Source organism: Cetorhinus maximus, chromosome 15 (assembly GCF_964194155.1).
Source record: "Cetorhinus maximus chromosome 15, sCetMax3.hap1.1, whole genome shotgun sequence".
NCBI lineage: Eukaryota > Metazoa > Chordata > Chondrichthyes > Lamniformes > Cetorhinidae > Cetorhinus > Cetorhinus maximus.
This window is the reverse complement of record NC_135893.1, coordinates 23,912,684-23,936,064: the sequence shown is the minus strand read 5'-3', so window position 1 is coordinate 23,936,064 and position 23,381 is coordinate 23,912,684. Positions and strand designations below refer to the sequence as shown.

Genomic DNA, 23,381 nt, shown 5'->3' with positions numbered 1-23,381 from the left:
ACCAGTCACATTTAAAGATAAATAAATTTAGATACTCAACGAAATGTAGAAAAAGTTAGCTAGTTCATCCAGTTAGATTCAGAGAAGTAATGATTTTATTGTTTTTCTCTCTACTTGTCATGCTGATCTTACCCTCAATCTAATCCCTACTAGATCTGCAAATTTTTAAGTCCTGACAATGCAAAATCGAGTGACTTCCAGTCTGCCAGTTGAAATATATTTTAAACTTGACTGAACACAAATCAAAACGATGCTGATCTACAAGCATAAAAAACATTGCTCTGGGCAGCAATACTATTTCACGAAGAGCTGCCATGGTAGAAAAACCCTACACCTTCAGCGTCTCAGCTTTTACAAGGAGGGAATGCTGAAATATACACATTGCACAAGGAGAATCAAGACCAAGAGTGGTCTTAGTAAAGACAAAGTGTAGCCCTTTGATGTCCATGGCATTACAGGTTGGAGTGTTATTTGATAAGAGCATGCATATGTAATACAGTTAATATTTTAAAGTCGTACATTTAATATCTAAAGCCCTTCTCAACTGACAAGCCAGTACTCCTCCAGTACAGAGAGGCGTAGCTAAGGGTTTCCAGAACGTGGGGCTTTGCAGGTGAAGGCACGGCTGCTAATTGTGAAGCAATTAAAAACGAAAATAAACAACAGGCCAGAATTCAAGGAGCGCAGACATGGGCTTGAAGCATTTACAGAGATTGGGAGGGGCAAGGTCACTGAAACATTTGAAAACAAGAATGAGATGTTTAAAATTGAGTTGTTGCTGGACTGGGAGCCAATGTAGGTCAGCAAGCACAGAGGTGACCGGTGAACGGAATGTGGTTGAATTAGGGTACAGGCAATGGAGCTTTGAATGAGCTCACATTTATTCGGGTAGAAAACTGGTGACTGGCCAGGAGAGCATTAGAATTGTCATGTTTAGGGATGGGTGAAGGTTTCAGCAGCAGATGCAATAATACTATACTCTTGTAAGATTAGCAAGAGAAACCTGGCCACTCTGCTTCAGCAATACTCAGCATTCTCCATGAATCCTGTCATTGCAATTTACCCTCACAAGCAACAGCCCAAAGGCACCCACTCAACAGGGGGTTTAGTTGGCAAGACAGAGGGGAGGGCATATGGTGATATACAAAACAAGTGGCCAGGAGCAGCTTAGAATAGAAAATAGAACAGCAATTGGGAAATGGTTATCCTAGATGAGGGGCCTCGGAGTTCAGATTTCTGAATTAAGTCCAGCAGTTGCAAGAAGGATGTTTGAGGAGCATCAAACATATGTAAAAAGATCAACTAGTAAGAGAAAAGTCAAATCAGTTTGTCGACTTACTTGTAAATGTCGATGTTGAGCTCAGTTCCCAGCACATAAATTACCTGGTTGGGTCTCCCAGCTTCTAGGCGCACAGTCCTTTGTTTAGACATGGTGAAGGTTTACAGCTCTCTGCAAAAGAAGGGTCAGTGTTTCAGCTCGGGTAGAAGCTTATCTATGGACATCCACCACCCTGCTCACAATAACAGCCCAGAGTCACCAGTCCTTCTCTTAACCTGTCTTCAGGTGCAAGAAAAATCTATAATTTAGCATTATCAGTAGCTTTCCTCATCTCTCAATCTTTTATATCCATCTGCAATATGAATACATTTAGGAGTTTATCATCCAACGAATTGCCTAGCCTGTTTAATCAGAGCCCTGTTCCTATAATATTTACTTATATCCCATAACTGTTTGCAGGGAACCATTTAACGAAACAGAAACTGCGTCATTTATCAAGTGTTTCCCCTATCACTGAAACCCCCTATTGATCAAAACCCCCTAGTGATCATTTAAAACCATCAACAATTAATCTGTTTCAGGAAAAATATCCCCAAATAAAGGAATTCCGTGTTGCAAAAGTCTTCACCGGAGCTAGTGCCATTTCCTGACTCCTATAGACTTAAAACTAGTCTTCATTTTTCTTTTTCTTACTTGACACTCACAATGAAGATTTATCTTACTAAACAGTCCTAACTTGTTTTACCGCAGACCTAAAACTACCTGAGCTCGTGCCCTGTTTGATTCACCTGAACTGAGACTGTTCTCTGTTCTCACACCGTAACTCATGTAAATAATAACTCGTAAGGGAGAGAGAGACTGTGGATCATTTTCTGCGTAACACAGCATTTGGGAAAATGAGCCTTCGACAAGATACTGCCTTTACTATCCCTCTCCCCTTACCTGCCCGAGGTAATGTACATTCCTCTTACTACTGATCTGGGTACATGATTTCTCTCCTTTCCAGCCTTACTTACAAATCACATTTACTAATACCTCTGTATTCGTAGACAGCTGCTTCTCGGCTTGAATGAAATTTGTCTTCTCAGACAGATTATCATTAATGCACAAACCCCACCCACATCCATAAATGCAAATTACAAAACATGACTGGATAACCAAGTATTTGGAGACATTTCAGAAGAGGTTGCAAAACCACACTCTGCTTCTTTCCAAAATTCTTGAAGTCACAGATCAGTGGATAGCTTTGCAGAGAACAGCTAAATGAACATTTCAAGTGCAAAGCCCTTAACTCTGGTTTTGTTTCAGAATTGCAGCTTTTCACTATTTGTTGTACAGTAAAATCTCGATGAGTTGAATCCCAGGGGAACTGCTTCCAAAATCTTTTTTTTATTCATTCATGGGGTGTGGGCGTTGCTGGCTAAGCCAGCATTTTTTGCCCATTCCTAATTGCCCTTGAGAAAGTGGTGGTGAGCTGCCTTCTTGAACCGCTGCAGTCCGTCTGGTGTAGGTACACCCACAGTGCTGTTAGGGAAGGAATTCCAGTATTTTGACCCAGTGACAGTGAAGGAATGGCGATATATTTCCAAGTCAGGATGCTGAGTGGCTTGGGGGGATCTTCCAAGTGGTGGTGTTTCCATGTGTCTGCTGCCCTTGTCCTTCTAGATGGTAGTGGTCGTGGGTTTGGAAGGTGCTGTCTAAGGAGCTTTGGTGAGTCCCTGCAGTGCTTTGTAGAAGATTGACAAGCTTTGGGAAGTCAGGAGGTGAGTTACTCGCCGCAGGATTATTAGCCTCTGACCTGCTCTTGTAGCCACAGTATTAATATGGCTGGTGCAGCACTGTTGATGACCCCTTCCATCACTTTACTGATGATCAAGAGTAGACTCATGGAGCAGTAATTTTCTGGGTTGGGTTTGTGCACAAGACATAGCTGGGCAATTTTCCACATTGCAGGGTAGATGCCAGTTTTGTAGCTGTACTTGAACAGCTTGGTTAGGGGCATGGCAAGTTCTGGAGCACAAGTCTTCAGTACCATTGCCAGAATATTGTCAGGGCCAATAGCCTTTGCAGTATCCAGTACCTTCAGCTGTTTCTTGATATCACATGAAGTGAATCGAATTGGCTGAAGACTGGCACCTGTGATGCTGGGGATCTCAGGAGGAGGCCAAGATGGATCATCCATTCAGCACTTCTAGCTAAAGATTGTTGCAAATGCTTCAGCCTTATCTTTTGCACTGATGTGCTGGACTCCCTCATGATTGAGGAATTGGATGCTTGTGGAGCCTCCTCCTCCAGTGAGTTGTTTAATTGTCCACCATCATTCATGACTGGTTATGACAGGACTGCAGAGCTTAGATCTGACTCATTGGTTGTGGAATTGCTTAGCTCTGTCTATCAGGATTAGTGACTAATAAACTTAGTCTTTCTTTTACTCAAGAAAACTTCGTTGGTTGGCTCCTTATTGTTCAATGTATTGATAGTAGAAATTACATTTGGATTTGAAAAAAGTATCCACAGGGAAAAGAAATTTAAAAACCTTTGTTGCGACCAACTAATGAGGCAGAATAGAGGGGAGCCAGTTCACTCCTCCTCAGCTCATTGTAACACATGCCATTTTTACACCTAACTGAGAGGGCAGACGGGACCTCAGATTAATGTCTCATCTAAAGACAGAGCCACTGATAGTGTAGCACTCCTTCAGTACTGCATTGATGTGCCAGTGTAGATCTTGTGCTCAAGTCTCTGGAATGGGACATAAACCTTCCGACTCAGTGGAAGGAGTACTACTACTGAGACACATTTGACTATGAGGAAACAGTGGAAGAAACAAAGAGTGAGGCAAAAAGAACACCTAAGCTGAACAAGATGTGAAAGGCACAAGAGCAGATCGAAGAAGCTAAATGTACAGATGAACCTACAGATTGATTAGGGAACATACATGAAGAGGAGAACCAGACAGAGGAGAAAGGGAGAATGGGGGAGAGAAAGAACAAAATAAGGAACAGAGAGGTAAAAAGAAAGAGTCACAGCTGAAGATCTTGTCTTTTCATCTGAACAGCACCTTGGAACTCAGTGTTCTCTGGAGACAACAGTCAAATAATTATTGCTGTTGCTATCAACACATAAACATTGCTTTCCCCCCAGTTCATAAAGAATCTGTGTATTACCTCAGCTCTTCAGGATAATACTGGAAAAGTGAGCTGTTTTTTGAAGAGACTTGTAAGGTCTGATTGCGCTTGGTGTTGTTCAGTCAGATCTAATGATAGATGATTAAACCAGTTACGTAACAGATAACCTCAACACCGCATTGCAAGGAGCAAAGATAGGAGCCATACCAAGGGGAATGACTAGGACAGGAGACAGTAAAGGTTCTGCTGAGAAGACGGGCATCAAAGTTGGCGATGAAGGAATACTTAACAAGATCAATGACTGGATGTACCATTGTGAATGGAGTGGCACAGGTTGGGCAGTTGGGAGTTTTAAAGTGTTTTTGTAAGTAACTTGGGAGAAAACTTCCCAGGAGCAGCTTCAAAGGAAGTGGATTGGAAGAAGGTGAAAAATGGCCTTGTATGTTGTTAATTGTATATTAATTATATTTAATTGTATGCAGGTGGTGAGCATTAACTGACATTCCACTTGATCCCCTATTAATAGACATAGACTAAAACTGTGGTTATTGGGTTAGGAAATGTATGCTTCCAATGTGTGGCTGCATAAATAAATTAAAGTACATAACGGTTGGCTCAGTTTTATCCTTCACCAACTTGTTTTTGGGATTAGAACATCAGCAAGTAATTTGTCATATTCCAGAAAGGGAGGCGCGGCAGGAGAGAACTAAAACAAATCTTTACACACTTATAAGCGTTTATTTGTAGAGTTATACCTTACAAACATACACCTCCTAACCCAACAAACACAGTTTTAGTCCGTGTCTATTTCAAGGGAACAAGTGAATCCCCAGTTAATGCCCACCACCTGCTTACAATTAAACACAATTAGTATACAATTAACAGAGGTAGAGAGGCTACAGAACATGGAACAGTCAAAAAGGTGATTGTGAATATGGCTGTAAATCAGAAAATAGAAGGGAGGGAGGAACTCAGGAAAAGTACAATCACCAGGGAAGTGGTATTGAGCAAATTGTTAGGGCTGCTGGCTGACAAATCCCCAGGTCTGGATGGACTTCACCCTAAGGTCTTGAAAGGTGTAGCTAGTGACATAGTTGACGCACTGGTTTTAATGTTCCAAAATTCTCTATATTCATGGAAGGTTCCATTCCATCGGAAAAAATATAACTCCTTTAGTCAAAAAGGGAGTGAGACAGAAAGCATGAAACAATAAGCCAGTTAGCCTAACATCTGTCTTGGGAAAATGTTAGAAATTATTATTATAGATGATATAGCAGGGCACTTAGATGCATGGAGCTGCCTCAGGGAGATTGAAGCGCTTTTAAAAAAAATTAATAGAGACAATGGACATTTAATAAAACATGTCCCCTCATTGTACTGTGTCACATGAGATGGGACATGTTTTTAATTTCAAAGTAAAGTTTTTATGTAATGTGCATTAGCTTTAGGAAACCTCATCCCGCTCCTGGGTGAGGTTTCCTAAAAATCGTAAAGGCCGCTTGGCCTTTTCGCCTGCCCGCCAACCGTTAGGTTGGGCAGCGTAAATTTCAAGTTAATTACCTTGTTAATGGCCTTAATAGGCCTTTCAATTATCGGCGCGTGCCCGCTGAACGAAATATTGCGCAAGTGCATGATGACATTGGGACACACTGCCGAGGTCATCGCGCGTCATATTACACTCGGGCGTGTCGGGCACGCGCCCGCATGCTGAATGTAAAATTCTGACCTTTGAGTCTTTGCCCTGCCACTCCTTTGGTTTGTTCAATAATTCCACACTCCAAATGAACCATAAAATGGCAGTGAGCAATTTAATGCAGTTGGATAATTGTTAACCCCTACGTCAATGCACACTACAATGGCAAGAAGTGAAAAGAAGCATATTTCAAATCGTAAGGACACAGCTCACTTGTGAAATTTAGCATCAGGCTATGGCACAACAGAACTGGAGCAGAACCAAAAACTAAATTATTACCATGTGACAATGAGTGATGGAAAAACAAAAGAAAATGCGTGGAGGTTTTAGCTGAAATCTGGGGAGGATTTAATTTATGTGACAGGAGCCTGCCAAGCCCTCATTTTTTGCAATTCTTTGACAGGCTGTGGGCGTTGCTGGCTAGGCCAGCATTTTTATTGCCCATCCCTAATTGACCCTGAGAAGGTAGTGGTGAGCCGCCTTCTTGAACCACTGCAGTCCATGTGGTGTAGGTATACCCACAGTGCTGTTGGGAAGGAAGTTCCAGGATTTTGACCCAGCAACAATAAAGGAGCAGCAATATAGTTCCAAGTCAGAATGGTGTGTCCCTTGGGGGGGAACTTGCAGGTGGTAGTGTTCCCATGCATCTCCTGCCTTTGTCCTTCTAGGTCAGGCTTATCTAACCTGCAGCCCGCAGGTCATATTGTGCCCTGCGAAGCCATTCTGTGTGGCACTAGTGAGCCTATCAGCAGCAAATGTGGGAGAGACACAGGCTGTGATTGGAGAAGTAGCGAACACCAGTGATGGTGAGTATGATGAGGAAAACAGAGCTTTTGGGTTGTGGGGGTGTGAGAGAGAGACTGATAGAGCCACAGGGGAAGGAGAGAGAGAGAGAGAGTGAGAGATGGACTGTGGAGGCCCAGAGGGAGGAGGGATTGCGGGGGCCCACGGGGAGGAAAGACTGCGGGAGCCCGGCGGTGAGACACTAGCTGCGAGGTCCGATAGTGAGACCCTGTGGAACCCAAGGGGGTGGGGAAAGAGGCTGGCTGGTGTGTGTGAGAGAGAGAGGGTGAGTGTGTGTGTGAGAAAGAGGATGATAATAATGCCATTGAATGTCAAGGGGCGATGGTTACGTTATCTCTTGTTGGAGATGGCCATTGCCTGGCGCTTGTGTGGCACGAATGTTACTTGCCACTTGTTAGCACAAGCCTGGATGTAGCCCAGGTCTTGCTGCATTTGGATATGGACTGCTTCAGTATCTGAGGAGTCACGAATAGTGCTAAATATAGTGCAATCATCAGCGAACATCCCCACCTCTGGCCTTATGATGAAAGGAAGGTCATTGGTAACGCGGCTGAAGATGGTTGGGTTGAGGACACTATCCTGAGGAACTCCTGCAGTGATGTCCTGGAATTGAGATGACTGACCTCCAACAACCACAACCATCTTCCTTTGTGCTAGGTATGACTCCAACCAGTGGAGAGTTTTCCCTGATTCCCATTGACTCCAGTTTTGCTTGCAGTCTTTGATGCCACACTTGGTCAAATATGGCCTTGATGTCAAGGGCAGTCAATCTCACCTCAACTCTTCAGTTCAGCTCTTTTGTCCGTGCTTGAATTATGGCTGTAATGAGGTCAGAAGCTGAAAGGCCCTGGTGGAACCCGAACTGAGCATCAGTGAGGAGGTTCATTTTGAGTAAGTGCCACTTGATAGCACTGTCGACAACCTTATTTTGCTTCCCTCTTGGAGGCCCAACACTCTTTTAGGACAATTAGGCACTTACCTGGAGAGCATCAGGCCTCCCACTCAATCAAGGCTCTAGTTGGGCAGAAACCCTGCCCCTGAGAGCTGCCAGCCAATCTGAGACCAGCAGTTCCCCATCACTGGCAGTGTCACCGAAAGCGGTGGGGGTTGCACTGAGGCCTTCCCCACAGATAGCCATTGGATCCCTGGAGAGGTAAGTGGAGCGGAATGGGAGTCGCAGGGAGGGGATTGCTGATGAGGAGGAGGAGGGATGCGAGATGCAAGGGCAGGGGATGGCTTTCAGCAGGCTGGGGCTCCCCACCTTCCCGTTTCCCGGGTCCTTCAAACAGACACTGAATAACTGTGAGTGTGGGTCCGCCCACAACAAGGCCACAGGCAAACTGGACAGCTCTCAGGAGAACCATGCCAGTTCAGTTAAGTCCCTGAGCCATCATTAAATCCTGGTGGGCTCAGGAATAATTAATCTCAAGTGGCTTGTTAATGAGCTTAATTGCTTTCCTGCTATCAGGAATTCCCCACATGGTTTGTGTATGTCAAATAAAATCGGCAAGAAATTGGGCTTGTCAGCACCCATTCTTTGGGCACTACAAGTGGCCTTAGAGCTCCAAAATAGTGTTTGCAGTGTGTGCATTGCGATCCCTTCAGGGGCTATCCAATTTAGCCCCCAACATTTGTTTTCCTGTGGTCAATATGTCCCTCTCTGAGTTTCACATGTAACCTTAATGATGCTGCCAACTGGATCTTTTAAAGAATAAATTGTAATATTTACCTTCATCCAACCATCTCTGAAATTCATATGCTATACAGAAACTGTCAGCTAGTACTGTCTTTTCAACCACAGCTGTGAATTCCTTCAGGAACTTATTATTCACTTTTACACAAAAGAAATGAGAATTAAGATTCCAGAGTGTAATTAATGTCTAATGTAAAATAGAAACAGAAAAAGCTGACCTCAGAAAGTCAAGCTACGTATGCAGAAATAAAAATGAGTTAACATTTAACTAATGTTAAAGTTAACATTTCGGTTAACTCTGTTTTTCTCTCCATAGGCGGTGCCTGGCCCATTGAGTATTTCCAGATTTTTCTGTTTTTATTTTCGATTTCCAACATCTGCAGTATTTTGCTTTTGTGTTGTGGTTAATCTCTGTTGGACATCTGTTCAATGATCTGTCAAATTTCTTCAGCCTCACAAAGAGATGCTTCAGCGTGATTCTAGTAGAACTATAGATAATAAATTAGAGAAAGTAAAATGGGCTGGCTCTCTCAAACATGCAAGGGTAACGGGACAAGTAGGGACAGGCTTAAGGACTGTGAAGCATAAATTTATAATAGATTCCAGGAATGTGTTTTTACAAAGAGAGTTCTTTTTAATTAATCAACAGGATGTAGGCATCGGCGGAGAAGAAATCAGTTAACGTTTCGAGCCTTCATGGCCCTTCGGCAGAGTTCTGCCGAAGGGCCATGAAGGCTCGAAACGTTAACTGATTTCTTCTCCGCCGATGCTGCCAGACCTGCTGAGTTTTTCCAGGTAATTCTGTTTTTGTTTTGGATTTCCAGCATCCGCAGTAGCTTTTAGCTTTTTGTTTTTAGGATGTAGGCATCGCTGGCTAGGCCAGCATTTACTGGCCATCCCTAATTGCACTTGAGAAGGTGGTGGTGAGCTACCTTCTTGAACAGCTGCAGTTCATGCGGTGTAGGTACACCCACAGTGCTGTTAGGGAGAGGGTTCCAGGATTTTGATCCAGTGACAGTGAAGGAACGGCGATATATTTCCAAGTCAGGGTGGTGAGCGGCTTGGAAGAGAACTTGCAAGTAGTGGTGTTCCCATGTGTCTGCTGCCCTTGTCCATCTAGATGGTAGTGGTCGTGGGTTTGGAAGGTGCTGTCTAAGGAGCCTTGGTGAGTTCCTGCAGTGCATCTTGTAGATGGTACGCACTGCTGCTACTGTTCGTCAGTGGTGGAGGGAGTGAATGTTTGTGGATGGGGTGCCAATCAAGCGGAATGCTTTGCCCTGGATGGTGTCAAGTTTCTCGAGTATTGTAGAAACAACACTCATCTAGGCAAGTGGAGAGTACTCCATCACACTCCTGACCTGTGCCTTGTAAATGGTGGACAGGCTTTAGGGAGTCAGGAGGTGAGATACTCGCCACAGGATTCCTAGCCTCTGACCTGCTCTTGTAGCCACAGTATTTATATAGCTAGTCCAGTTCAGTTTCTGGTCAATGGTAAACCCCCCCCCAAGGATGTTGATAGTGGGGGAATCAGTGAGGGTAATGTCATTGAATGTCAAGGGGAGATGGTTAGATTCTCTCTCGTTGGAGATGATCACTGCCTGACACTTGTGTGGTGCAAATGTTACTTGGCACTTGTCAGCCCAAGCCCGGATATTGTCCAGGTCTTGCTGCATTTGGACATGGAGTGCTTCAGTTTCCGAGGAGCGCGAATGGTGCTGAACATTGTGCAATCATCAGTGAACATCCCCATTTCTGACCTTATGATGGAAAGAAGGTCATTGATGAAGCAACTGAAGATGGTTGGGCCAAGTACACTACCCTGAGGAACTGCTGCAGTGATGTCCTGGAGCTGAGCTAACTGACCTCTAACAAAAACAACCACCTTCCTTTGTGCAAGGTATAATTCCAACTGGTGATTAACAGCTAAAACAGGATTACCACAAAGGGTGTCCAAGGCTAGGACACTGGACTCCTTTAAGAAATGGTTGTAATGGGTCGAGTCTCAATAATGCTGATATTGTTGAAGGATGGGAGCAAGTGGGTTAAATAATCTTCTTCGTTCAGCAGTTTGCTAAAACTTATACAGTGCTGCCATCCCGTTTTATTATTTTCCTGTGTTTTATTTGTTGTTGCTTGACGTTTGTGCTTTTTAGCATGCATTGGATCTAATTGAATGAGGTAGTTTCAGAAATTAAATCAGCACCTCTCGAAAATTAAAGCTTTTAGTCACTTTCATAAAGTTAGGAGTTAACTATATTGGTAATGAATAAAAAACAAGGTAATCCAGTCCATGGGCAGAATTTTCTGCTTTACGTGTGGGGAATGGGCCCTGCACGTCAGCGCTTAAAATGACGCATGGTGATGTAAGGCGAGCATCCCAACATCACTGCACTCCATGCGATATTTCGCTAGGTGGGTGCGTGATGAAGTTCAATGCGCGCCCACCATTAATTAACGGGCTAGTTAAGGCCCTTAAATCGTTAATCAACAGCAATTTTCAGCCACCTGTGCAATCTTCGGGTGGGCGCACGGGTGCAATGGGCAGGCGGGTAAGAGACTTTTTAATCAAACTCATCCACGGGGGGGATAAGAGGGCTCAGTGGGGTTGTCAAGCTGGTCTGTGAGTATTTATTGCAGAAAGTTTTTTAAACTTGCCTGTGTGATCTGTAGCAGTTCAGAACGAATTCCAGCAGCTTTCTCTGTACTTTGAACCTTCAGCTCAGCACTCTGCAGTCAGTAATCTTTATCAGGCCTGCAGCTTTCCGGAGGCCTCCCTTTAGCCTGGGTATGGGTTCTGACATCTCCACTGGAGGCAGCTCCTCTGAGGAAGAAGGGAAGGCTAGAATAAGGAGGCCAAGAGTACACAATCAGCCTCCAGGAGAGCCACCTTTGGGGATATGGGCGCATGCACAAGGGGCGCAGGGTCAAGAGGTTGTCCAAAGTGGTAGGGGCCACAGAAAACTCCATTATCCTGCTGCCAGGGTATCCAAGCGGCGAAGCAGCTACCTCAATACGATTGAGGTGCAGTGCCGAAGGAGGCTCCGACTGTCAAGGGAGACAGGCAACTACGTCTGTCAGATGATTGGCCCTGAGATCTCTCCTAACTGTGTGGGTGGACACCCCATGCCAGTGGCTCTAAAGGTCACAGTTGGCCTCAATTTCTATGCCTCTGGCTCCTTCCAGGGCTCGGTGGGTGATCTTTGTGGTGTCTCCCAATCAGCTGTGTGCACTTGTGTCAAGCAGGTAACAGACGATCTGTTCAGGTGTGCATTGACCTTCATCCACTTCCGTTGGGAACCAGGCAAGCTAGACACAGCAAGCCAGAGGCTTCGCGGCTATTGCTGGCTTCCCCTGCGTCCAGGGGGCAATAGACTATACACATGGCTATCAACGCGCCAGCAGGTGAGCCCGGTGCCTTCGTCAACAGGAAGGGCTTCCACTCCATGAACGTACAGATAGTGTGTGATCACAGGATGCAGATTCTACAAGTCTGTGCCAGGTACTCAGGCAGCTCCCACGATGCCTACATCCTCAGACACTCCCAGGTGCCGGGGCTCTTCAGTGCTCCAGCTTGGATTGATGGATGACAAGGGCTATCCCCTCAGAAGGTGGCTCATGACGTCTCTCCAATATCAGAAGCTGAGCAGCGCTACAGTAGGAGCCACGCCTCCACAAGGGCTGTGGTGGAGAGAGCCATCGGTCTTCTCAAGATGCGCTTCCGATGCCTGGACCGTTCAGGGGGCGCACTCCAGTACCCACCAGATCGAGTGTCGGTGATAGTGGTTGCATAATGCGCTCTCCACAATCTTGCGCTGGAAAGGGGCAACGCAGTGGATGATGAAGACGTTGACACAGTGGATGCGGCTGCACACGATGAGTCCAGCACTGATTCTGAGGATGAGGAAGCACAGGGGAATGATGAGGGGCTAAATGCTGACCCAGGACTACACCAAGGAGGCAGGGACACCCGGGAGACTTTAATCCAACGAACCTTCAGCTAGCTCCATACAAATGGATCAGTAGGACCAGCCTTGCCTGGCGCTTCCATACTCAGCACTTACATCTGCCACGTCATCAGCTGCAACTAAGGGCTTTGGACATAAACTTCAATGTTCACTCAAACACTCATGACATGTATGTAAAACATACAAATGCAAAACAAAGGAGCCACCCTCAGCCATGGTAACACATCTGGTTTTAATTTTCACCATCAGGAGTTCACACAAAGTCAAAACAAAACGTTATTCAAGCAGAAACAAATAATAAGTCCCTAATCTAGGGCCAACACAAAAGCAACAGTGAGAAACCTGTGCTGTGCCTAAGGTGCCTTATGCTTACGTTTATGGGTGCTATGGGTGGCATCTGAGACAGCCTGCTGACTCTGCTGTCCTGTTGGCTTTAATGACCTTGGCGGTCGTCCTCTGGCCCGTGAAACCTGTGCTGGGCCCACCTGGGAGGGATCTGCCAGGTCCACAGCTGGCATCTCCCCAGTCGTCGCAGCCTCACCCAATGGAGCGGTCACTGGGAGAGGGACGGAGCAGCTGTTGCCCTCATCCGGAGCGCCGTGACAGGAACCTGCAGATACGACAGGCAGCTGCTCCGCCGATGTGAGGTTGCCTTGGACCTCCCTGCTTACTGTCGATGGATGGGCAACGAGCTGGGAAGCTTGAAGCCCACATTGGCAAATACCAGCTGTGGCCACTGGTGCTGTGAGGGCTTGCAGGTCCGAGCGTAACCCCAGGAGAAGCTGCTTGTTCTCCTGGAGACCCCTCTCCATGAGAGTCACCACTATCTCCATGGAGGAAGCATGATGCTCTGCCATGAGGCTCATTGCATCATGCTCTGCGTGGACTCCTCCACCACGGACACCAAGCAAAACAGAGTCTCATGCAACACTCCCAGATGCTCCCGCACACCCAGCCGCATTTCCTGCAGCTGCTGCGTCGCGGACAACTCCAGAGGCACATCGTCAGGCACCGACTGAACATGCGCCTGGTCTCCTCCAGTCCTCTGACTGCTGGCACCATCAGCACTCTCTGTCTCTGCCAGCTCCTCCATTGATTGTGAAGTGCCCTCTCCACTGTACCCCGGGACACTAGCCGATGTTGCAATGCCCACTGAGGTGCTAGTATCTGCGCTGGTGCCTGCCTCGCAGGAATGGTGTGATGCAGATGACAGTTGAAGGACCTCAGGTATGAGAGGGGGCATCTGGAATTCCTCCTGGCAGACAGGCTCTGATAATGCTGAAATTAACAACAAAGGACAGTGGATCAGTTAGCGTGCACACATTGACACATCTCATCCCTTTCCCCCTGGCTCATTATGCGCTCAACCTCCCTGAACCTATGGACACGAATATTGGTGGGGTGGCAAATAGTCAGGAGGATACCCTTACATTATAGGCAGATACAGATGGGCTGGTCAGATGGCCTAAGGAATGCCAAATGGAATGTTATATGGATAAGTGTGAGGTGATGCTCTTGGGCAGGAGAAACAAGGTACGGGAATACACGAGGAATGGTAGGACCATGGAAAGTAAGGAGGATCAGTGGGATCTTGCTGTGCATGTCAACAGGCCCGTTCAGGTAGCAGGACAGGTACATAAGGCGTTTAAGAAGGTAAATGCCATACTAGCCTTTATTAGCCGAGGAATAGAACATAGGAACAGGGAAGTCATGTTGCAAGTGCAGAAAACGATGCCTGGGCCACAGCTATAGTTCTGTGTGCAGCTGTGAAATGCGCTTCACAGGAGGGATGTGATTGGAGTGGAGAGAATGCAGAGGTCGTTGACCAGGATGCTGGCTGGGCTGGAGAGTTTGGCTTATGAGGAGACATAGCATAGACTGGGGTTATTTCCGCTGGAGCAGAGGAGATTGAGGGGTGACATTATTGAGGTTTGTAACATTATGAGGGGCATAGATAGGGTCGACAGAAAGGAACTTTTCCCCTTGGTGGAGGGATGAGTAACCAGGTGGCATTGATTAAAGGTAAGGGGCATGAAGTTGACAGGTGATGTGATGAACAACTTTTGCGCACAGAGCATGTTGGGAATGTGGGGCGCACTGCCTGAAAGGGTAGTGGATGCAGAAACCCTCCTAACTTGTAATAAGTATTTGGATGTGCAGTTGCGATGCCATGGCATTTAAGGCCATGGGGATGGTGGTGGGAAATGGGATAAGGCGACTTTGGAAGACGCATAACACGTGCATCTTCGAAGGGCCAAGGGACCTTTGTCTATGACCCACACCTCTGACTCTATCAGTCTGTGAATGAGCAATGTTGCAACAATAACAAATCAAACAATCATCAGTGCTATGGATGGTGGGCGGACATAGCAGATGTCACTGTTGACCTCAAATACCTGGCCGTTCCACCCCAGCCTCACCGACACCAGTGGACCTGGGCGCATGGCGCCTCTCAAGCTCCAGGGCCTCCTGCTTGAAACGGCTTAACATCATGAGCTGGGCCTGGCCGTCTCCAGTCGGCGAGCACTCACACGCATTATGACCATTCTCCTCCTGAAAAACAGAGAAGACCATTCATTGCGGCAAATCACACATGGACTCTGCACACGCACGCCACACCCCAGCCACAGTGGCCCATATCAGGACTCCAGTGCCTCCTCTCCCTGCTACTGCTGATCAGTCACGCAAAGATAATACGCCTGCTCCCAACCCCCTCCAACGGCCACCTTGGACACATTCTGCATCCATCACTTTAGGAAACACACGGTCTTAGCTCCCATAGCATGGGGGCGCAACCACGTGCAGCGTCGAGGGCAGCAGATGGCTCTTGGCCACGAGACCTTGAGGCTCCCCTTCCACAATCTCATCAATGTGAATAGGACATGTGCTGGTGTACTGAGTATGCGCCTCGCTGCATCTCTTGCAGGTTGCCCCCAGACTAGTCATGTGCGACTAAGAGCAACACATGGTGCGTGGAGAACTCAGCTCCTCACGAGCCACTCAGGCTGATGTAAGCATGGGCACTATCTGCCTGGCCACCCAGTCTACGAGAAATGCCCAACATGATTCAATGCAGTCACGACAGTAAGATTTGTTGGGGGGGGCGGGGGGGGGGCCCTCAAAGTCTAAGGCTAAGGCCCAATGCCAACATGGTACTCACCCTTCCAGAGCATAACAAATCGTTGAAGCGCTTACAGCACTGGATCCAGGTGCGCCACACCACGTCGCGGGAGCTCATCACCTCCGCCACCTCATCCCAGGGACATTTGGTCATGTGGGGGGGCATCCTCCTCCCATCCTGGGGGACCAACATCTCCCGCCGTGCTGTCACCTCCTTGAGGAGGGCAGCAAGGCAGTCATCAGAAAAGCGAGGGGCGCATTGGCCCCCTGCTTGCCTACCCTGCAGCCTGCCCTGTTCCTGTGGCAGACCCTACACCTGCCCTGTTCCTCTGCCCTTCCCTCCAGTGTGCCCTGCTCAGCAGACCCCCTGAGGTGTGACCTGGAGGTGGCCATTATGAGCGGCCTACAGGAGGCTGCCAGGCCTTCCTTTAAACTGACTGCCGGGTCGCCACTGGACCCGGCGGTCTGTGCACACCCGCCGCAGCCTGCACACTCCCGCTATTCATGGGAGTCGGAAATGCGCTGGGCGGGCCTTAATTGGCCCGCCCGTGCAAAATGGCGGCGCGGCCCCGATTGCAGCCGCTCCTGCTCCGCCCGCCCGACAGGCAGAAAATTCTGCCCCATGTGTTCTAGTCTCTGGTGTTTGACGCTGTTGCAAAACTCTCAAGTGTTGGAGGCTCCTATTCAGCAAACTATATTTGGTTTATTAACCCCACTCTGTCCCACCAAGTTCCCACTGCTGTGATTGGGATTTACACTCATCATTGGTGCTTTCAAGACCAACCCCAGTGACTACACAAACTCAACCAATAGGAGGTGCACTAAGCAAGACCAGTGGTCAGTGTCAAGTTTCCACTATGTTAAGATTTTATTTTATTCAGTAATGAGATGCGGGCAGCTGGGAACTCAATGTTTATTGCTCATTCCTAAAGATAATGGCTTATGTAATCAAATTCAACAAAAGTACAGCTGGCTGATTTAAGCAACAGGCAGGTAACTAAATATAGCAGCATCTAGTTGGGCAAGTTGATCCCATATCCTTAGGCAAAATTATCTCAGCAACAGCCTCTTAACTGCACGCAAACACTTCCTTAGGAGCCAGAGTATTAAGAGTCATAATCCACAGAGCAATGCGGAAAATTACTCGGTCTGTGAAAATAGGAGCCCATCCAACAGTCTGGGAAAAAAGTGTTAAAAGTGTGATACAGATACTGAAACATATTATGGACTTAATTTTGTATTGATATCTCAATTTCCAGCAGTAATCCCCTTTGCTATATTTAGTACAACTTGGTACCATGAAATCTAAGTTGGGTAATTATGTTTTACATTATTGGCATATAGAGCGATACAGCACAGGAGACCACTCGACCCATTGTGTCTGTGCAGGCTCTTTGAAAGAGCTATCAATCAGCCCTATTCCTTATAGCCCTGCAAATCTTTCCCCTTCAAGTAATAGTAATAAAATAATATTAACTGAAGCAATCTAATCCTACCTAAACTTCAGGCTAGAAGTGATACAGTGGAAAATCAATGTGTGAATTGATTTTTCTGAGCAAAGCTGTTAGTCACTATATTGGATTACTTACCCCACCCTAACAACTGCAAAATCCACCACCCCCACTCCCAAAACTCTTATTTAGCATCTGTTCCAAGTAGGTGCTGAATGACTAAAGCATTACTTAACTACTTCAATTGAATTTTAGGAATGACCCTCATTTTCAATATTCCCTGAGGCTTCAATGAATCTCGTGCACAATTTGTACACAGGGTCCCAGCACACTACGTGCTGTTGCGTTTTACAGACCGTAGCTGACCGACTGTATAGAGAAACGCCACCTGACACATCTCCAGGCGTCGAGCCCCCAGCATCATAGTAGAATTTTTCTCCAGTCAAGGGACATGTTACTCTGATTTATAACGGAAAAGAGTCAGGATAGCAACATAATCAACACAGAGAAGAGACATAATGGATTTAACTGTGTCATAAGAAACAATTTGGGTTAGGCTGCCACGCCATCTTTCTTTCAGTGCTAAGACCAATAAAGCTTTACAAATCATTTTTTGTGGTCGTCAAGAGGAAGATTAATCCTAAAAAATGGAACACCTTTCGTCATAAGGACCGAGTATCAACATAATATGCACCCAGCTCAAGTATTAGATGAGTTAGGTGCAGGGTAAACCTCTATGCTGTTACAACAAGGTGCCTCAACCTCAGGGGAGCCCCTTTTGCTGCTCATCACTGTGACAATTTCCATTTCCCACTTACCATGTGGCATCTGCCAAATTAGGGCCACCAGAAACTGGTTGCCGACAGAGGAGACTTGCACCCATTCAAAGGAAGGTCTCGGAGGTGAAAGGTCAATGTCAAGCCCAATCCTGCCACTTATACAATTGTACTACATACCATTAGGAGGAATTAGCTTAGAATTTTATCACCGGTTTTAGCAGGCTTAAGCTGAAGGTTGCCAAGCTGTTAAAACCCTCACCTGGAAACTTCAACCCTTCGACAAAGAAATTATATTCATCACCCCCTTTCACATAATCCATAACAAATGACAGTTTTTTTCTTCTCAGGACATGTGTCATACCTGCTGCAGAATTCAGAAGAAAGAAATGTGATGCAATAATAATTTTAAAGTGCTTTATTGAATAGGAATTTTTTAAAGAAAATGTGAAAATGAATGGAAATAGTAGCAGAAAAGGTGAGAGTAGGATTTTTTTTAAACTGAGAGTAGAGATGGCACCATAAATTGCTACTACCCAGCATCTGTAAAACAGTCACAGCAACTTTTACTGCAATCAGATGTTTACAAAATTGGGCCATAGTTACAACAAATAAAACTGCTGGTTAAGTGCAGTTTGAGCCTCTCAGAAACTGCAGCATGTGAGTAGATTGTAGAAGGCCTGGCCCTCTCCTGTCTCTGTTGTAGTGTTAAGGTTCAAGGAAGAGATTGATGAATGTCTGGAGTTTACTTTTTTACAGTCCCAATTTTATAGGGAAGGTGTGGGAAAGCTGGGATACGTGGAGAAATATCGTTATGTCAGCTGGAGAATGTTGGGGATGGTCCCTTGCAATTGGGGCTTGTTGTTGGGGAGGGGTTCAAAGATCAGGGCTTGAGTTTGAGGCTTGCTATGGTGGTGGAGTGGTGGGGCTCAGAGCCCAGCAATCAGAAGTAGAGAGTAGGAGAGATAGGGCCTTGGTGATGTGGGGGAAAGGCGGGTTATTTGACCCCAGAAATCTGAAAGAAGGGAGCGGGAGATCAAGGCTTGGTGGTGGCTGGAGGGTCAGTGATTGCAACAGCAGTGGAAGACCGCAATCTGCAGAAGGGAGGTCAAAGACTTCCATTAGGGATTGGAGGAGGAGTCTTTCTGCTCCTCCTAGTCCACAAGGATGGCTGTATAAGGCACTAGCCTGCTGGAGGCAGCAGCTATCGCCTCCATTTCACTGCCAAGCACTGGGAAACCTCGCCAGTAGTTGTTAGTCGCAACTTCACTGTGGGAGCCTGATTTAAATATAATGAAGCATGCACCTCTCCTAAAAAAGGGCAGCCACATGGTCGCTACTCAGCACTGCTGATTTTTAATCCCCCCTATCTTCTCCCACCCATCATGGGGGTAGGGGGAATCAATGTCAAGGCCTAAACATCTGTTCTATTGGCTTCTATTGAGGCCCAGCGTTCATGATCCCTCGAGTACACAAAGCTGCTGTTGGCAAACTTTCAAATCCCTTAAGCAGGTGGAGTTCCTCTGGTGAAGGACCTTTTTTTGTAAATTCAGAAACCTGGGTGAAAGACTTTTTAAAGGCTTAGTTAAAACCCTGAGCATTGTAGGGGAAGGGAACATTGAAGGAACTTAAGTAAGATATACTCTCACTGTAGGCACAGACAGATAGACTCATAGGATGGGAAGCTCACTTAGATTGTGCTTGAAAGACCTGTGTTATCTCACTGTCAGAAGCTGAAATATAAAGCTGGAGTCTGTAGCCAGGTGGCAGAGATTTGTGGCCTTCGGTCCTCAGGACCAGTCTAGACATGTCTGTCAGGTGTTCAACAAGAAAGCAATATCCACATTTGTCAGTACAATCATGGGGGATAGCTCTGTTTTTAAGGCCATTTTTTTTTTTTGGTGATTTTCTTTTCTTTTTAGTTACACCTCAGTTTTTAGAAATATTTTCTGAAAGATCTGAGTCATAGCAGTCTGACTTCACTTGGCTCAGCCAGCATGTGCCTGAACATGTACCTTCAAATATGGGTACTGCATTATCTGTTGTCAGCTTCAAAAGCAGCCAAATTATCCTTGCCACAGTTCACAACAACCACCCCATGACCAACAAGCCTGATAAAGAAAGAAGAGGATTGAGCCTTGAAATTACGCAATGCTTTGACTATTCATATGAAATTCCTTCCTCTGCCATTACAGCATAAGTGTTGTTTCCCTGTTACCTTTTGCAAGCCTTATTTACTTTGATATTGGGTTGCGATTTCAGTTGTCCAAGTCCTTCCCTAACCCTTTCTGCCTCTCTAACTCTCTCTCCTTCTTCAAGATGCTCCTTAAAACCTCTGTCTTTGACCAAGCTTTTGGTCACCTGTATTAATATCTCCTTAAGTGGCTCGCAGTCAAATTTTGTTTGATAAACACTCCTGTGAAGCATTCTTGGGAAATTAAATATGATATATAAATGCAATCTTGTGTTGTTAAAATAGTGCAGGAAATAATTTCATGTCAGCATATTATGGGTAATTTTACAAGTCTGTGTTAATGGTCAGGTAATGGTGGGCAGCACATACCCAAATTTCTATTATCTGCTGCCAGTGGGGCAATCCTCCCCATGCCTGTGCCATGTTTCTAAGTTTTAAAGGGTAACAGTATTTCCAGGATTTAAGGGTTGAGAGGCTAAATTCATTCATACTCCATTCCATGTTCTCTGATAAAAGCTTTGTGAGCTGTGTAAACTCTCCAAGAGGGTACTTACTCAGGGTCATCTGGCACCTGTAAAAGCAGCTATATTGATATCTGCTGAGGAGTGGTAATAAGCATCATAGAGATATTTAAAAGAATAACTTATTTCATGCATGGAGAAAGAAGTAATGAGTGTTCCCTAAAGGAGAAGATCAACAGGCATTGTGGCATGGAACAGGAAACTTGGAGACAGGAGACAGAATTTAAGAGGACTAACATGGCCTGTAGTAGTCCAGTGGCTATTACCAAGTATAACAAAGTACTTACAACATAGAAACAGACCATTTGGCCCTATAGATCTAGAAGGTGTTTATGCTCTTCCCACCTATCTTTACCTTACCCTTTCAACATATCCTTCTGTTCCTTTCTCCCTCATGTGCATATCTTTTTCCCCTTAAATGCATTCACACTATTCGCCTCAACTATTCCTTGCGGTAGTGAGTTCCACATTCTAATCATTCTCTGGGTAAAGAAGTTCCTCCTGAATTCCCTACTGAATTAATTAGTGACCAACTTATATTTATGGTCCTTAGTTATGGTCACACTCACAATAGCAAACAGAGTAAGTTGAACCTGTTCTATTAAAACTATTCTTCCGAAGGATTTATTTCCTAGTTGATGGATACCTTTTTTATTTAACGAGATATTAAGTGAGCAATAGGCCCATTGTGAAGAGACCTTATCATATGTTTGCTAAAAACCAAAATTATATTACATAGGTTACGTAAGATACATGGCACAGAAACAGGCCACCCGTCTCAACAAGTCCATGCTAGTTAAAAACAAAAAACTGCGGATGCTAGAAATCCAAAACAAAAACAGAAATACCTGGAAAAACTCAGCAGGTCTGGCAGCATCGGCGGAGAAGAGCAAAGTTGACGTTTCAAGTCCTCATGACCCTTCAACAGAACTAAGTAGAAATAGGAAAGGGGTGAAATATAAGCTGGTTTAAGGGGGCGGGTGGGGGGGGGTGGAGAAGAGGGGGGGTTTGTGGGACAAGCAAGCAGTGATAGGAGGAGATAACCAAAAGATGTCACAGACAAAAGAACAAAGAGGTGTTGAAGGTGGTGATATTATCTAAAAGAATGTGCTAATTAAGAGTGGAGAGCAGGATAGGCAAGGTAGCTCTAGTGTGGGTGGGTTGAAATAAACAATGGGTGGAATACATTTAAAAATAAAGGAAATAGGTGGGAAAAGAAAAATCTATATAAATTATTGGAAAAAACAAAAGGGAGGGGGAAGAAATAGAAAGGGGGTGGGGATGGAGGAGGGAGTTCAAGATCTAAAGTTGTTGAACTCAATATTCAGTCCGGAAGGCTGTAAAGTGCATAGTCGGAAGATGAGGTGCTGTTCCTCCAGTTTGCGTTGAGCTTCACTGGAACAATGCAGCAAGCCATCTTAAATTAATCTTAAATTAGTTCAATAAATCCAAAGGTTAAAAATTCCACAATTCAGCACTCATTGAGAGTAAATAGAAGATTTTTCAGTTGTGACATTAATCTGAGTGGCAAACTCCCCGTCCCCCATCTTCCACCACTTCCCTCTCTTTTTTCCCCTCACATTTCCTCTTTGCACCTTCCCTGTCTTCCTCCTCACATCCTCTCTCCTTTCTTTTCCTCCCTTTTTTACCTGCTCCGCTATCAACTTTCCCTCCCAGTCCACCTACACACTCCCCTCCTCTTCCTCTCACCTCAGCCTCTCTCCAGAGCTCAGGATGAAGGCAGTTGAAGGCATTAGAGGAGGTGAGAATGTACAAACAGAGAGTAGTGGGTCAGGGGGTTCTACAGCTATAGGAAGTTACAGTGATAGGTATAGGGTTGATTTTTGAGTGGGACTTAGTGTGGGATATGACATTTTTTTATTCATTCATGGGATGTTGGTGTCGCCGGCTAGGCACGCATTTATTGCTCATCCCCAATTGCCCTTGAGAAGATGGTAGTGAGTTGCCTTCTTGAACTGCTGCAGTCCATGTGGTATAGGTACACCCACAGTGCTGTTAGGGAAGGAGTTCCAAGATTTTGACCCAGTGACAGTGAAGGAATGGCGATATATTTCCAAGTCAGGGTGGCGAGCGGCTTGGAGGAGAACTTGTAGGTGGTGATGTTCCCATGTGTCTGCTGCCCTTGTCCTTCTAGATGGTAGCGGTCGTGGATTTGCTAGGTGCTGTCGAAGGAGCCTTGGTGAGTTCCTGCAATGCATCTTGTAGATGGCACACACCGCTGCCACTGTTCATCGGTGGTGTAGGGAGTGAATGTTTGTGGATTTGGGTGCCAATCAAGTGGAATGCTTTGTCCTGGATGGTGTCATGCTTCTCGAGTGTTGTTGGAGCAGCACTCATCTAGGCAAGCGGAGGGTATTCCATCACACTCCTGACCTGTGCCTTGTAGATGGTAGACATGCTTTGGGGAGTCAGGAGGTGAGTTACTTGTCTCAGGATTCCTAGCCTCTCACCTGCCCTTGTAGCCATAGTATTTATACGGCTAGTCCAACTCAGTTTCTGGTAAATTGTAACTGCCCCCCAGGAGGTTGATAGTGGGGGAATCAGTGAGGGTAATGTCATTGAATGTCATAGGGCAATGGTTAAATTCTCTCTTATTGGAGATGGTCATTGCCTGGCACTTGTGTGGTGCAAATGCTACTTGCCACTTGTCAGCCCAAGCCTGGATATTATCCAGGTCTTGCTACATTTGGATATGGAGTGCTTCAGTATCTGAGGAGTGCGAATGGTGCTGAATAT

At 45.8% G+C, this 23,381-nt stretch overlaps 1 protein-coding gene across 5 annotated transcripts in view; it reads right to left on the bottom strand.

Moving 5' to 3' along the window:
- LOC144690540 (protein-arginine deiminase type-2-like) overlaps positions 1 to 23,381 on the bottom strand; it is a 90,102-nt gene that overhangs the window by 41,505 nt on the left and 25,216 nt on the right. For 2 of the 5 annotated variants that reach the window (XM_078558128.1, XM_078558126.1), the window contains exon 2: positions 1,340 to 1,450. In XM_078558128.1, the coding sequence (XP_078414254.1) occupies positions 1,340 to 1,431 (92 nt within the window). In that variant the 5' untranslated portion in view covers positions 1,432 to 1,450. Of the gene's footprint in view, positions 1 to 1,339; positions 1,451 to 2,221; positions 2,242 to 2,295; positions 2,427 to 23,381 lie in introns of those variants that run through there. The other 3 variants (XM_078558125.1, XM_078558127.1, XM_078558129.1) reach the window with 3 other exon arrangements.